Here is a 16,379-nt window from a genome sequence, read left to right as displayed (position 1 = left end):
AGGAGGGATCTTCCTGCAGCTCAGTTTGGAATTCAGCAGCTGGAGAGGGGAGTGAAACCATTTCTCTCTCGCTGCCTACGGTCACAGCGCTCCAGACAGGAGCGCTGGGAGTCAAGCTCTCCTGGTGAAGAGCCCACCCCTGGGCCTTGGCCACCCTCTGACCAGGTGTCTCTTTCACCAGCAGCTCCCTTTTAGCTGCTTCCCCCTTCCTGAGGCCTCTTGCACCGCTGGACAAGGCAGCCCTGGTTGGCAGCTGTCCCCCCGGCTGTGTCTGCCCACACTCAGCTGGAGTCTCTGATTCCCGCAGGCTCAGCTTCTCCCCTGCTGGCCCAGTGGGGGCAGGCAGGGAGCTCGCTGCTCTGCTCACAGCATCATGGCCAGCGTGAGCCCCCTCCCCGGTGTGCAGCGGGGTGGGGAGCATCTCTCCCTCCCACTCAGCCCCAGGGCTCTGGTTGCAGGTAGGCAGGTATCCTGAGCCCTGCAGCTCCTCCCCCCTGCCAGCCAGGTCATTTGCATTTACACTGACTGCTTCAGTCTCAGCCGATTGGTTCCCTGGATTCAGATTCAAATTCTCGGCCATTACAGGAGCGGGGCCTGGATCCTGTCCCAAAGAGACACAGTCACCCCCCAACAGGCCTCCCAACCGATATCTTGGAGAACCCCAAGGACCAGCCAGCCCGACCTCTCCTGTGTCTGCACAGGGATCCGGGCCATAGGCAGGGCGAGGGGCTTCACCCCGGGCACCTTCACCCAGGTCCCACAGCCCCTCAGCCTCTGCGGCTGCACCACCTGGGGCCTGACAACAGTTCTCTCTGTCCCAGGGTCCTGCCACCCCAGGCAGGTCTCCCCATTGACCCCCACCTTCTGCTCCCACTGGGGGTCCGAGAGGCCTGAGCCCAGGAGAGTCCCACACAGACATATATGTTGTGAGGGACCAGGAGCGAGAGCCAGTCTGCCACCCCACCCATCTGGCTAAACAGCGCTATGGCCTTGGGGTCCAGGAAGGGGGCTAGACACCGGAGCCTTTCTGCAGGGCCAACCTGGTTCCAATTGCCAGCCCTCCCGAAGGCCGCGAGACAGGCATCTATATCGCCCCCCTCCTTAACCTGGGGCAGCAATTTAGTATTGAGGTTCCCTGTGGAATTGGCACCCCGGGGTCCATCCCCACTCACCCCTGGATGGGTCCTTCTGCCTCTCAGCTCAGCCATCGCCAGTTCATGCTGCCGCTGTCTCTTCTGCTGTTCTGCCTCATGCCTTCCCTGTCTCCTATGGTCCTCTGACTCCTTCATTCTCAGCTCCAATTCCATCTGTCTCAGATCCACCGATGGGGAACCCAGTGGAGACCTCTGGCTGGTCAGGGACACCGATTTCATGAATGCTCGGCTGCTCCCAACCTCCCTTGCAGCCCCACCTGGGTCAGGAACCGGCACCTTAGAGCAATCATTCTCCTCCAACTGAGCAATTGGCTGTGCCTTGGTGAACTCTCCAATGAGCAGCCCTCTCCCTCTGCACAGCTCTACAATGTCCTTCTTAAGGAGATGGTTATAGGCCATCTCCACACTGTTTCCAAGTTGTCAGGGACTCACAGGCCTGTGCTCTCTCAGCTCCCCACGATCCCTGGGAGGAAACCCTTCGGTGTGACAGCTCTTCTCGGGGGTCCACTCTCGGGGTTAAGCCATAGGCTCCTCCGCCTCCTGGAACTGCACCTCTCGGAACCTTCAGCATGCTCGTCTCTTGCTAATCCCCCTTCGTTCTACTGCTTCCCAGTCACTTACTGCAGGATGCTCCATCCACTGGGTGCAGATTATCCCACTGCTTCCACCAGTTGTCATGGAGTTACCGGGGCGATGCTCTGGAACTACTCCATATGAGGCCAGTCAGGACTCTGAGGGGAGCCTCCTCTCTCTCTGAGCACCCTGTCTCCAGGGCAAGAAGCTTACACATCTTTGACCTTCCTGGGTCTGACTTCGGAGCATTCAGCATCCCCTTCCACACTTCCTGCAGCGAGTCCCCCCGTGCATGGCTCCTGGGGAAGCCAGAGGGCCCTGCACCTCAACTCTGCGGTCAGACGTGACTCTCAGCCAGCGTAAAGTGGAAGGTTTATTAGTCAACAGGAACACAGTGTAGAACAGAACTTGTTAGCACAGAAATCTGTGACTTTCAGCCAAGTCTATCTTGGGGGAACCCTGGGCCAGATGCCCTGGACTCCCCCTGCTTCCAGTCCCCCACAGCAGACTGCCCAGCTTCCAGCAACCCGACCTCAGACACCCTCATTGCTCCTCCTCCTGGTCTTTGTCTCACTTCCCGGCCTGGTCGCATCCCCCTCCTGGGTCTCAGGTTATGAAGGGCACTGTCATAGCATACGTGCAGGCATCTGGAGCAGCCTCACCTGCCCCTGAGTGTCTCAGCAAAAGTCACACATCCCTATTCCCGCCATTGGTGTAATATGCAGGGAAACTGAGGCGCAAACAACATTCAACATAATAAAACCATCTCAATGCATGGCATAGAGCTTTTTGCAATGAAGTTAGAGTGACTCAGTGTCACTGTAGATGAGGGGTAGGCAACCTATGGCACAGATGCCGAAGGTGGCACACGAGCTGATTGTCAGTGGCACTCAAACTGCCCGGGTCCTGGCCACCGCTTTGGGGGGCCCTGCATTTTAATTTAATTTTAAATGAAGCTGCTTAAACATTTAAAAAGCCTTATTTACTTTACATACAACAATAGTTTAGTTATATATTATAGACTTATAGAAAGAGACCTTCTAAAAACATTAAAATGTATTACTGGCACGCGAAACCTTAAATCAGAGTGAATAAATGAAGACTCGGCACAGCACTTCTGAAAGGTTGCCGACCCCTGATGTAGCCTCTGCGTTTGTTTATGTTGCCCTAAGCCTCCAGGAGGTATCCCACAATGCCCATCATGACTGTTCTGGAAAGCAGTTTCTACTCCGCTGCCCTGCATCCAGGTTCAGAGGCATGTGCCTCTCTTCCTTTAAAGCCCTGGGAATTTTTGAAATTTCCACTTCTTGTTTGCTTGGCATGGACAGCTCACATTGCATCTTCCCAGCTGACCAAATGGGCTCCCACATGGAGTACACAAGTTTCTGGCTCTGTTGCGTTTGTGGGGAGAGGAGGCTGTGCAGCTGTAGTTCCAATCCAGCTGTAGGAACTTTGACACCTACGAGCAGATTGCTCATGGCATGGATGAGAAGGGACACGCAGCAATGCCATGCTAAGATAAAGGAGCTGAGGCAGGTGTACCAGAAGGCAAGGGAGGCCAACCGTTGCTCTGATGCAGTGCCAAAAACATGCCACTTCTACAAGGAGCTGCACGCTATCCTCTGAGGCGACCCCACCTCCACTGCCAAGAGCCCCATGGATACTTCGGGGGGACTGGAGACAGTGGCCAGCAGAGTCAACTCTGAGGATGAAGTGGTGGACAAGGAGGTTGATTTGGAGGATGATATGGGACAGGTGACAGGCTCATCTGGTGGTGTGGCGAGCCAGGACCTCTTTTTGATTCTGGAGGGGTCTAGCCAGTCCCAGCAATCCAGGTCTGGCATGCCTGAAGCAGGAGAGGGCGCTCCGGTAAGTACTCATTTTTCTTTTATAATGCACAGTTACATGAGATAGAAGTGTCCTTTATTTTGTGACATGGGAGAAGGGATCGAAATTAACACCACTAGGTACTATTGGCACCTGCTTCGCTTTCCCCCGAGCAGTGGGGGCCCTGTGGAAAAGTTTGTTACTGCACATCAAGGTCTCGCAGGAATTCTCCATAGAGATCCCTGGGAAACTTTCCTGCAGATACTCTGCAATCCTCTGCTGAAGGTTCCTTGGAAGAGCTGCTTTGTTTCTTCCCCCATGCCAATCAGCAATTACTTCTGAAGGAACCAAATCAGCACACAAGTGAGCAGCATAGGGACCTGGTCTGAAGCCACACACATACAGGAGATGCACCCTTGACTCTTCGGTTACCCTCTGTAGTGAACTTTCTGCTTCGATCACCCCCGCCTGTGGAAAATGGTGCCAGTGTTCAGAATAGTGTCCCCAGTCATTTGTACTGATCCTTTTCTGAAACCACCCAGACCCTGTCTCATCTTGCACCACTCCCTCCCAGGCCGAACTCACTATGTTTAGTGCTCTGGCTGTGCTGCGTGATTGACAAGGGAAAGTGAGAAAGAGATGTACGTAACTTTTATGATTCACTGTGAGTGCACACACAATACTGACTCTTTGTATTGTTCCTTTTGCTTCTGCAGATGTGCCCTTGCGGGCCAGCTCCTACACACCGGCGGAGCACCTCCATCAGAGAAGGAGGTGAACAGGGAGTAAGGAGGACATGTTTTGGGAATTGCTGCAATGATCGGATCAGGCCAATAGCGAACACAGAGTGTGGAGAGAGACAATAAATTAGAGACTACAAATGGATAGCTAGGAGAGGAGACAGGGCTGGGAGAGAAGACAAGATCAGGAGTGGATAATAAAGCTCATGGAGGACCAAACAGAGATGCTGAGGTCCCTGACTGTGCTGCAGGCAGAACACATGCATGCTCAACACCTCCCTCCCCCCCTTGCCGCTATAAATAAATAATTGGAGATATACCTATCTCCTAGAACTGGAAGGGACCTTGAAAGGTCATTGAGTCCAGTCCCCTGCCTTCAATAGCAGGACCAAGTACTGATTTTTGCCCCAGATCCCTAAGTGGCCCCCTCAAGAAGTAGGGCTGTGGGGAGGGATAGCTCAGTGGTTTGAGCATTGGCCTGCTAAACCCAGGGTTGTGAGTTCAATCCTTGAGGGGGCCACTTAGGGATCTGGGGCAAAAAACTTGGTCCTGCTAGTGAAGGCAGGGGCTGGACTCAATGACCTTTCAAGGTCCCTTCCAGTTCTAGGAGATTGGTATATCTCCAATTATTACCTTTAACTCACAACCCTGGGTTTAGCAGGCCAATGCTCAAACCACTGAGCTATCCTTCCCCCCATTCAGCTCATACACAATTGACTTCCTTGCCTTCCCCAAGCTCCTCAGACACATTCATCTTGTGTTCCTGGCTCATTGCAGTACCCCTTGCACCCCTCCCCAGGGATATTTTCCATAATGACAGCTAGATTTACATACACCTGTGAGATTCTCACATCAACAAGTGCTGCTCACTGTCATGTCCCTGGTAAAACGTGTTAATCTGTGTATTACTGTTTAATAAAAGCCGAGACTTACAAAAACAGTGATTCTTTATTTGTGACCTACACACAGTGGTTGTGACAGAAATTCAAACACAAAGGCAATCCCCACATTTGCAGACTACAATTAACGCTCAGGCAGGAATCATTGTAGGGGTCATTCAAGGTGGCAAGTAAACAATGCCTGGCTCAATTCATTACAGAAAGACCCATTACTGGAGCTCATTGTCAAAGTGCTGTTTCAAAGCCTCCCTGATTCAAATTGCCCCCTGTTGAGCCCCTTTAATAGCCCCGGTGTCTGGCTGCTCAAAAGCAGCTGCCAGGTGATCCACCTCAATGCTCCACCTCTGGGAAAACTTTTCCCCTTTGACTTGACAAATGTCATGCAGCGCATAGCAGGCTGCTATGACTATGGGAATATTTTACTCATTTAGGTCTAACCTGCCAAAAAAGGCAGCGCCAGCGTGCTTTTAATCTGCCCAATGCACATTCTATGGTCATTCTGTACCTGCTGAGCCTGTTGTTGAAGCACTCCTTGCTGCCGTCAAGGTTTCTAGTGTCTGGCTTCAAGGGGGGGGGGTGGGAAGAGGGGTGGTAAGGGGTAGGCTGGGTCTCCCAGGATCACTATGGACATTTCCAAATCCCCCGTTGGAAGCTTTTGGTCTGGAAAAAAAGTCCTTACATAGCTTTCTATACAGGCCAGTGTCCTGAAGCTGTATGCATCTTCCATGACCACCCTGCACTGACATCAGTGAAATGACCCCGGTGAGCCATCAGCTACCATAGAGAAGTAACCCTTTCTGTTGATGTTCTCTGTTGCAAGATGGTCTGGGCCCAAAATTGGAATATGTGTCCAACTATCACCCCTCTGCAGTCAGGGAATCACATAGCCACAAAGCCAGCCACTATTTTCCACACATTGCCAGAGTCACAGTCCTTTGTAGCAGGAGGCAATTAATGGCCCTGCACATTTGCATCGCTGCAACCCCCACAGTGGACTTCCCAGCTCCAAACTGATTTGAACTGACCGGTAGCAGTCTGGAGTTGCCAGCTTCTACACAGCGATCGCCACTCACTTTTCCACTGTAAGGGCAGTTCTCGTTTTGTGCTGCATGGCGGGGCAAGGTCCACACACAGTTCAAGGAAGGTGGCTTTGCCCATCTGAAAGTTCTGCAGCCATTGCTCACCATCCCAGACCTGCATCAGAATCCAATCTCATCACTCAGGGCTTATTTTTAGAACCCAATAGTGACAGTCCACTCTGTGCAGCTGCTCCATGAATGCCAACGTCAAACTTGAATGGTTTCTTTCCACGGCACACAGCATGGTAGGCAGCATGGATTCCTGTTCAGATTTGCAGCTCATGAAATACTGCAGGATCAGCCATGATGTGTTCATAATGCTCATCACAAGAATAGAGAGCAGCGCAGGATCCATGCTTTCAGGCAGAGATGGCAGGTGCAAAGTTTACAGAGGCAGTTGAAAAATGGCACGGAACACAGTCAGAAGCCCTTGGAATTATGGGATGGAGAACATTGTATCATGAAGGCGGTGGTCCCACCCCAGGATGCTCTGTGATCTATTCCTAGATCTTATAGTGGGAGAAGGGGGCAATTTTCACAGTGGGAGAGCTACCCATGGTGCAATGCTGTCTCCGTCGGTGCTAGAGCACCAAGTGTGGATGCACTCTGCTGACACACAGAGCATTGTGTGAACACGAACAAGCTATGACAATTGGAAAAAGGCTACTGTAGCGCCCATCTTTAAAAAAAGGAAGAAGGGGAATCTGGGGAACTACAGGCCAGTCAGCCTCACCTCAGTCCCTGGAAAAATCATGGAGCAGGTCATCAAGGAATCCATTTTGAAGCACTTGGAGGAGAGGAAGATGATCAGGAACAGTCAACATGAATTCACCAAGGGCAAGTCATGCCTGACCAACCTGATTGTCTTCTATGATGAGATAACTGGCTCTGTGGATATGGGGAAAGCAGTGGACGTGATATATCTTGACTTTAGCAAAGCTTTTGATATGATCTGCCACAGTATTCTTGCCAGCAAGTTAAAAAAGTATGGGCTGGATGAATGGACTATAAGGTGGATAGAAAGCTGGCTAGATTGTCAGGCTCAATGGGTAGTGATCAATGGCTCAATGTCTAGTTGGCAGTCGGTATCAAGTGGAGTGCCCCAAGGGTCGGTCCTGGGGCCAGTTTTGTTCAACATCTTCATTAATGATCTGGATGATGGGATGGATTGCACCCTCAGCAAGTTTGCAGAGGACACTAAGCTGGGGGAGAGGTAGATATGCTGGAGGGTAGGAATAGAGTCCAGAGTGACTTAGACAAATTGCAGGATTGGGCCAAAAGAAATCTGATGAGGTTCAACAAGGACAAGGGCAGAGTCCTGCACTTAGGATGGAAGAATCCCATGCACTGCTACAGACTAGGGACCGACTGGCTAAGTGGCAGTTCTGCAGAAAAGGACTTTGGGATTACAGTGGACTAGAAGCTGGATATGAGTCACTGCGCCCTTGTTGCCAAGAAGGCTAACGGCATATTGGGCTGCATTAGTAGAAGCATTGCCAGCAGATCGAGAGAAGTGCTTATTCCCCTTTATTCAGCACTGGTGAGGCCACATCTGGAGTACTGTGTCCAGTTTTGGGGCCCCCACTACAGAAAGGATGTGGACAAATTGGAGAGAGGCCAGCGGAGGGCAATGAAAATGATCAGGGGGCTGGGGCACATGACTTACAAGGAGCGGCTGAGGGAACTGGGTTTATTTAGTCTACAGAAGAGAAGAGTGAGGGGGGATTTGACAGCAGCCTTCAACTACCTGAAGGGGGGTTCCAAAGAGGATGGAGCTCGGCTGTTCTCAGTGGTGGCAGATGACAGAACAAGGAGCAATGGTCTCAATTTTCAGTGGGGGAGGATTAGGTTGGATATTAGGAAAATCTTTTTCATTAGGAGGGTGGTGAAGCACTGGAATGGGTTCCCTAGGGAGGTGGTGGAATCTCCATCCTTAGCAGTTTTTAAGTCCCAGCTTGACACAGCTCTGGCTGGGATGATTTAGTTGGGAATTGGTCCTGTCTGAGCAGGGGGTTGGACTAGATACCTCCTGAGGTTCCTTCCAATCCTAATTTTCTATGATGCAACTACAGCGGTTTATGATCGCCAATGTAACTTAAGTCGACTTAACTTGGGGGCTGAAGGTGACGCCTAGTGGCGTTCTGTTACTTTCTCTGCTGGGCCTGCCCTGTAGTAGGTGACTTCTCGGTACCCTTCTGGCTCTGTTTCTTCACTTCCCCAGGTGGGTATTGTAGTTGTAAGAATGCTTGATGGAGATCCTGTAGGTGTTTGTCTCTGTCAGAGGGATTGGCTGTATTTAGAGCTTGGCTGTAGACAATGGATCACTTGATGTGTTCTGGATGGAAGCTGGAGGCATGCAGGTAAGTATAGCAGTCAGCAGGTTTCCGGTTTAGGATGGTATTTATGTGACCATCGCATATCTGCACTGTAGCATCCAGGAAGTGGATCTCTTGTGTGGACTGGTCCAGGCTGAGGTTGATGGTGGGGTGTAAATTGTTGAAATCCTGGTGGAATTATAACATTAAAAAACCAGTTGGAGAACACTTCAACCTCCCTGGTCACTCAGTAACAGACATGCAGGGGCTGGTCAGAAAGCCTGTGTGCATGTTACACCAGCTGGGTGTGTCCCTATGTGTGTGTGCTGGGTGTGTCCCTGGGCGTGTCCCCACCTGTGTGTGTGCTGGGTGTGTCCCCACCTGTGTGTGTGCTGGGTGTGTCCCTACCTGTGTGTGTGCTGGGTGTGTCCCTGGGCGTGTCTCTACCTGTGTGTGTGCTGGGTGTGTCCCCGGGCGTGTCCCTACCTGTGTGTGTGCTGGGTGTGTCCCTGGGCGTGTCTCTACCTGTGTGTGTGCTGGGTGTGTCCCCGGGCGTGTCCCTACCTGGGTGTGTCCCTGGGTGTGTCCCCAGGTGTGTCTCTACCTGTGTGTGTGCTGGGTGTGTCCCTACTTGGGTGTGTCCCTACCTGTGTGTGTGCTGGGTGTGTCCCCGGGCGTGTCCCTACCTGTGTGTGTGCTGGGTGTGTCCCCGGGCGTGTCTCTACCTGTGTGTGTGCTCGGTGTGTCCCCGGGTGTGTCTCTACCTGTATGTGTGCTGGGTGTGTCCCTACTTGGGTGTGTCCCTGGGTGTGTCCCTACCTGTGTGTGTGCTGGGCGTGTCCCCGGGCATGTATCTACCTGTGTGTGTGCTGATCGAAAGAGCAAGCTTGGAGAGCTCAGCAGCTTGTCACAGCAGCACATGTGCGAGGGAGCCCAGGCGGGTGGGTCAGAGGCTCAGTGGTATCCCGGTCCAGCTGGCACCCCAGAGGAACCCGTCACACCATTGTCATGACAGGGGTGAAGAAGGAGGCGGGGCAATGAACGGAGGGGGAGCTGGAAGGAGGGCTGGGAGTGGGAGGAGGAGGTGGCTGCACTCACAGGTGTGCAGCGTGAGCTCAGGAAGACATTTGCTCCGCACACCGGACAGGAAGATGGAGGGAATTTTGTCACCTCTGCCCCATTCCTGCCCCTGTGACACCTCCCTGACTGGGAACTCATCTGTGATGTTACTGTTGCCACCCCCATCTTAGCTGTGTGGTGGCAGCAGGCTGCGGCCCTCCCCACACAGATACAGAGACCACAGCCTGGGTCAGAGGGGGCTGAGGTCCCCATCTCTCCAGAAGCAGGGGGCAGCGATCCAGTATGTTAAGAGGCCCTGTCCAAGCAGGGGCAGGAATGCAGCACAGGGGCTGCAGGGCCATGGGGACACTGGCACGCTCTTCGAGGGCCCCACACGGCTTGAATGCAGCTCTAGGAGCCGTTGTCTAACTGCCGCCTGCTGCAGTGGCTAATACGCTGTGTGCTGTGAGCAGCTGAACAAGCGGGAGACTGAGCCAGAGGAGCTGCAGTGCCTGATCGTTAGGATTCCTCCCTTCTTCCTGTGCGGAGTTCATCTTGTTCGGTCTCGAAATATAACAGAGTCGGCGTCCAGCAACAACTGTCCAAAAGCCACCAGCCAAACCTGACCTCCTCCCAGTCCCAACAAGGGCATCTGGTACCTTCCAGAAGTCCAGCAAGCAAGGAATTGTCATGGATTCATCCTTTTCAGGCCAGAAGACACCAATTAGGCCCTCTCATTGGGCCAGAGAGCATCACCCAGCACTTACCATTTCAAAGGCTTTGTACAGGCGAAGGGAAGGGCAATAAGGGGAATTATTACAGTCACTTTAATCTGCACGTTTCAAAGTCTTTAATTGTCTTTTCTTTTTAGGATTGGCCCGGTCACCGGGAGCCGCTGTCACCTCAAACAACAACGCTGGACCACACTGACCTGCCTACTCTCGTGGCAGTAAAGCGAGGGGTTAACACTTGAATGCTTTGGGGTGGAGACACCCAACTCCGTATCACTACAGCCAGGGCCGGCTTTAGGCCAATTCCACCAATTCCCCTGAATCGGGCCCTCTCCAAGCCCCGGTACGGCGTACGGCCAAGAGTCGGTGCGCCGTACCAGGGTGGTCTGGCTTCCCCAGGGGGCAATTTAAAGGGCCTGGGGCTCCCAGCAGGGGCTGGAGCCCCAGGCCCTTTAAATTGCCACCAGAGCCCCCCTGCTGGAGCCCTGGGGTAGGGCTGCAGGTCTCTAGGGGCTATTTTAAAAGTCTGGGGCTCCCCTTGCTTCTACCGCCCCGGCCCTTTAAATAGCCGCTGGAGCCCCTCCGCTTCCCCAGGGCTCCCGCGGCTATTTAAAGGGAGGGGGCGGTAGAAGCAGGGGAGCCCCGGGCCCTTTAAATAGCCCCAGAGCCCTGGGGTAGCAGGGGGCTCCAGCTGCCTCTGCCGTCCCGGTCCTTTAAATAGCCCTCGAGCTCCGGGCTGCTGCTCCTGCTGCTACTCCAGTGGGGGAGGGAGGAGGAGGAGGGGCACTCACCGTACAGGGTGGGCTGTACCCGCACCCGCACCCCCTGCCTGCAGCCAGCCCCTGCTGCACTCCCTGCTCCCAGCCCCGCACCCCCTGCCCCGCCCACAGCCAGCCCCATGTGCACTGGTGCCCTGCAGTTCCCAGGGCAGTAACCCTGCTCACCTGCTTCAATGTGGGGGGCAGGGAGCAGCTGGGACCCACACATGTGCACACCACACCCCCAGGGAGTGGCGGGGACCCACACGTGTGAAACGGAGCTCAGTTCTAGTTCAGGCCCATCTCCTTAAAAAAGAACTTTAGGTGGGGTTAACATACAGCCGTATTTTCCCGGACATGTCAGGCTTTTTGGTTCTTAAATTACCATCTGGGAAAATACAGCCGTATGGAAACCCTATTGGTACAAAAAATACAGACTGTGACACATCCCTTAAACCAGAACTTTTTATAGGGAACCGGTTGATAAGAAATGAAAGGCTTTTTTTACATGTTTTTTTTTTCAGTCATCCCTGCCGGGGCCCCACTGAAAATGTTCGAATTGGGCCCCGCCCTTCCTAAATCCCCCTGACAACAGTCAGCTCCTGGTGAAACACAAAGAGGAGAGGAGGTTCCTGGTAAGTGGATCTGATTTTGGGAATTGCTGAAGCGAGTTGTTGGGGGCAGGAGGGTTGCAGAAGGCAGGTTTGTCTCCTACCACATGCCTAGTCTGAGCGGTGGAACAGGCTGTTGATAGACTCCCTCACTTCACGGGAATCTCCCTCAGAGATCTCCGGACATTCTCGTGGAGATACTGGGCAATCTGCTGCCGCAGGTTCCTCAGAAGAGCTTGCCCCATTAGCAGTAACTTTCCCGTGCCGCTCTGCCATAAGGGTTGTAGAAGGGAACATGAAGGGATTCACTGGGATGGCTCAGGGAGAGGCAGCGCTGAGGGAGAAGCAGAGGCATGTTGGTGGGGGAGTCACGGGAGCACTAAGGTCACAGAACGCAGGTCCCACTGAATGAGATTTGGCCCAGGACTTCCCAAAGTCTTGTGTGACATGTGACACAGAAACCTCTTTGTGCCACCTGGCAGAAGACACGGGGATGGGGGGGGGAGAGTTTGACAGGGATCCCCTGGGTCAAGTATATGCAGAACAATTCACCGAAGGATGTCAGGTAAAGTATCTGCCGAGAGCCAGGAGTCATCATCGTCTTTGTGAAATGTATGTAGGCTCATGTTTAAGAAGTGATGTATTTATACTGGAAATTATGTCTTAAAGCTTTTGAAGTGAGAGGCAGGTCACCAGGTGGTGACATGCCTCGGACAGGCTTTGTTCAGGCAGGAGGCAGCAGGTGCTTCTCTCCCTGTCTGATCATTGTGTACTGTGATCTCAGAGTGTACGTTTATTTTCTTACACAGCCACCAGCTAATCAAGATTGTGAAATCGACAAGAGACCGTGAAATCGACAAGAAGGAGCACACAGTTTAGGAACAAAGATCAAAGGACTGTTTTGCAATATCTGGGGTTGCAAAGAGACAGGCCGGATCCTTCTCCCACGAAGCAAGCCGTGTGTTTGCCTATGAACAGAAGGTCACAGCCAAGCAGGCTGGAAATCGCTGTGAGGATCTTTGGGGGAGCAACCCTCAGTATTTGGTTAATTGCCTAGGCCCCAGGATATGTGCTGTGATTTTATTTTACATGTAACTTTTGGTTTCCAGTTACTCCTACTTGCTATTCTTTGAAATCTACTCTGTGTTAAACCAGCGTTTGCTTGCCATCTCCCTAAGCAGCTCTAAGGGCTGTTTCAGGAGAGCGGGGATCTGAGGCGTAACTGGCAAGGTGGGCGGTGCTGTTCCTTGGGAGAAAACACAGTGAGGGTCCAGTGCCCCAGTGGCTCCATGCTGAAGATGCTTGGCAGGCTTGGGAGCTGGAGTGCGCCTGTCGCTCACCTGCAGAGGGACCGTGGGGTCGGCCCAGGCTGAGGTTTGACTGCTTGTGTCGCCTGTGGCTGGTGGAGTTGGGGAGACGGCCCCTGGCTAGCACCGGCGGCTCTCTCACGGTAAGAGCAGAGGGTAGCAGGGTGCCGTCCAGCCCTGGGTACCCCCGGGAAGTGTCACAGTGGGGTTCGGCAGTGCTGGGAGGGGGGGCAGAACTTAGGAACTGTGTGGTGCATTCATCTTCAGAATGCACCCCCTATGACTCAGAGCTCAGCTCCCCAGAGACACACCCATGATATGGATTTGCAGGGGCCAGGAGGGGCTGGACCTGCCAGTTGGAGAGGAAGAAAAGTCTGGATTAGAGCTGGAAAATGGGGTTAAATTTGGAGTTTTTTGGGAACCCCCCCCACAGTATTTCCATTCTGAAATGGTGCCTCATGCCCTGCTGAGTGGACCAGGCTCCCCATCTGGACACGATGGACTGCTAGCGCCTCGCTTAGCAAGGGGAGGCCGTGCATCATGGCAGTTGTATGACCATGGTGTATCATGGGAGTCTGACCGGGGCATAGCCCAAAAGCACGAGTCCCCCAAACTACAGCTCCCATGAGGCACCCTGGTGGCATTTGAGAGTGGAAATATTCTGGTTTTGGGACATACCATTTTTGATGGTAAGTTTTGGACCAGCTGTCGTCGGGATGCTGCAGCTTCTGTCTCCTGGGCCTATTTTAATCCCTGATCTTGCTGCTGAAGGTGCCTGTGAAAAGGGCAGCTGAGTTGTGTTGACACCTGTCCTGCTGGTAACGGGACTGAGCCTCCTACAACTTGTCTCTGACGTCCCATGGCAAGAGACCTGGCTGTGGTGTGGAAGAGGATCTATGTTTCTGTCAGCTGAGCCCAATCAGTCTTGACAGAAACAGCTTTTAAGACCAAATATGAGTCCAAGTTGATTCCATTTTACTAACCTTCTCCCCGGGATGCTCTCTCCATGTACAGGGTAGGCTGGTAGGGTCCCCCTTCAGCAGATAGGATGATTTTTATTAAACTTTCAACCCAGGCTGTAACATACAGATCCCAGCTAGACAACAAACATCTGGATCGTCACTGAGGGCATGTCTACATTGCAGCAGCGACTCTCAGAGCTTGTGTCAACTGACTTGGGCTTGCGGATCTCACACTACAAGGCTGAAAATAGCAGTGTAGACGTTCCATGCCAGGCTGGAAACCCAGCAAGGGGAGAGGGCCTCAGAGCTTGGGCTCCATCCTGGGTGCAAATGTCTACACTGCTATTTTTAGCCCAGCAGCATGAGCCCAAACCAGTTACCTTGGCTCTGCGACTCGCTGCCATGGGGTTGTTTTTTTGCAATGTAGACATACCCCGAGTGGCCAGGTGAGCAGCAGTAGGCTTCAAAAACATCTGGCGCATCACTGCATGTTATGGTCAGCGCTGGAGTTCATAAACATCTGGAACATTAAGACGGGCTGCACTGGAGTTCATAAACACTGGAGTGTTCACACGGGATGTGTGGAGGGGTCATAAACATCTGGAGTGTGTCAGATGGGCCGTGTTTGGGTTCATACACATCTGGAGCATTACTGAAGGTTTAAAGGGGATGTGGTTGGGGTAAGGAACCCAGGATTTCCTAGCTGCGGTGGGGCAGGATTGGAGACTGCCACAGGGGCAGGCTGGATGTTCCTCAGGCCTTTGCCATCCTTTAGGAGGAAGGTGGGTTCTCCAGGCATGGCGGAGGTGCTCACATGTGGCAGGCTGGTGATCATCACAACATCTGGCTGCATCGGGGGAGTGGCTGCTTGTGCCGGTGGCCCCTGGGAAGCCTGGCTGGCATAGCTGAAGGCCAGCTGCTCCAAACGTCTCTTCTTGAAGAAGGCCTGGGTGGTGGCATGCAGCGGCTGCAGGATCCGAGGCACGGGTTTGCCTGGGTGCAGGAAGAAGTCGAAGCCGGAGCAGTCGGTGGGGTCACAGGATGGCTGCAGGGATGCCTCACCTTTAGCTGGCCAGGTGAATGGGAATGGCAGGGTGAAGTCCTCGGTCAGCACCCGGATGGCGAAGTCATCATCCTTGCCAAATTCCTTGTAGGCCCTCTGGATGCTGTGGAAATGCTCCTCCCACTTCTTGGTGTCTCCATCATAGATGTCTGGGAAGGACCCCGGCAGGGTCTGGACCAGCCCCGAGGGCGAGGACACTGTGGCATCCGTCAGGCTGTAGATGAGCCCTGGGCTGTGGCTTGGCAGAGCTGTCTGGTTGAAGATGGGCGGTGGGGGGAGCAGGAATTCTTGCTGGCTGCTCCCTCCTCTTCCTCCTTTGGGCTTGGAGGCAGGAGCAGCTGGGTTCCCTCCATTGCCTGCACAGGTACAACCAAAACAACAAGGTGAGAGTCCCAGGGAGGGGAACGAGGGAACAGGCAGTGTTGTGTGGAGAGGAGACCAACGTAGAGCAGCAAAGGGAGTGGAGGAGCAGTGATGGGGATGGAGGATGGGGGTGAGAGGCAGAGAGACAGCAGAAGGGATGTAGGCTGGGGTGGTGGGTCGGGAGGCAGAGAAGGTCTTGGCTGACTTGAACATGGGCATGGTCCACCTCCATTGAGAGTGGGAGAGCCATCTGGCCTGCGTGTTATTCTACCATGCCCTCTTCTTAGTCAGCTCCAGGAACGACTGGGTCCCTCCCACACCCCATCCCCTGTATTTTTCATTCAGTACCTTGGCTCTGAGGTGAGTAACTGAACTGGCCTGGGGCTGAGGAAGCCATTACTCACATGGCATAGCAGAACCTCCAGGGACTTGTTTACTACAATCGCCTGGGAAACGTCAGGGGCTCTGGGGTGACATCACACAGGAGAAAGGAGAGAGGAGGTGATAGCTGAAGATGACACATTACAGGATAAAGGTTTCTGCACCACTAGAATGTATAACTTGGTTACATACCCCTCTTTCTTGCACCTTCTCAGCTGAGCTCTTTGCCGAAGCACAGTCTTTACAGAAAGGGTTGCACAGAGTGAAACCTCAGGGCTGTTTTCTGTAAAACCCTGAACATAGGTGTTAACAATTCCCAGGCCGCTTCAGAGAGAGAGAGAGCCTCGTGCAATGTCTTATGAACTAACACCGAAAACATGCAAACACCCTGCAAATAGTATCTGGAATACTTCTGAATCATTTTTAAATACAAGCTATTTGGTAGTAAATCTAGCCCTCATACAGCCTCTCCACTTTGGTGCTGTTGCATATATTTAAATACAAGCTTTCAGCATAGCCTTTACACGTTAGCGCACACAGAGCAAACCTGCTGCTTT

General features: G+C 53.1%; 1 protein-coding gene across 1 annotated transcript; it reads right to left on the bottom strand.

The window, feature by feature from the left end:
- Nucleotides 1-14,011: 14,011 nt before the first annotated feature.
- On the bottom strand, nucleotides 14,012-15,895 carry LOC123353202. Its single transcript, XM_044994142.1, has 2 exons — nucleotides 15,790-15,895; nucleotides 14,012-15,434 (listed from the first exon to the last, which is right to left on the bottom strand). Exons 1-2 carry the CDS (start codon nucleotides 15,836-15,838, stop codon nucleotides 14,665-14,667), a joined length of 819 nt encoding a protein of 272 aa, XP_044850077.1. The 5' UTR covers nucleotides 15,839-15,895; the 3' UTR covers nucleotides 14,012-14,664.
- Nucleotides 15,896-16,379: the final 484 nt, after the last annotated feature.

The sequence above is a fragment of the Mauremys mutica genome, chromosome 19, assembly GCF_020497125.1.
Source record: "Mauremys mutica isolate MM-2020 ecotype Southern chromosome 19, ASM2049712v1, whole genome shotgun sequence".
Lineage (NCBI taxonomy): Eukaryota > Metazoa > Chordata > Testudines > Geoemydidae > Mauremys > Mauremys mutica.
Note: the sequence above shows the minus strand (reverse complement) of the source record. Positions and strands in the feature narration are given on the sequence as shown.

Excerpts from the sequence above, each read along its gene's own strand:
- LOC123353202 (XM_044994142.1), bottom strand. The coding sequence starts at position 15,838 with ATGGCTTCCTCAGCCCCAGGCCAGTTCAGTTACTCACCTCAGAGCCAA. Across the intron at positions 15,435-15,789 it reads TTACTCACCTCAGAGCCAAG|GCAATGGAGGGAACCCAGCT; the intron begins GTACTGAATGAA and ends GTACCTGTGCAG.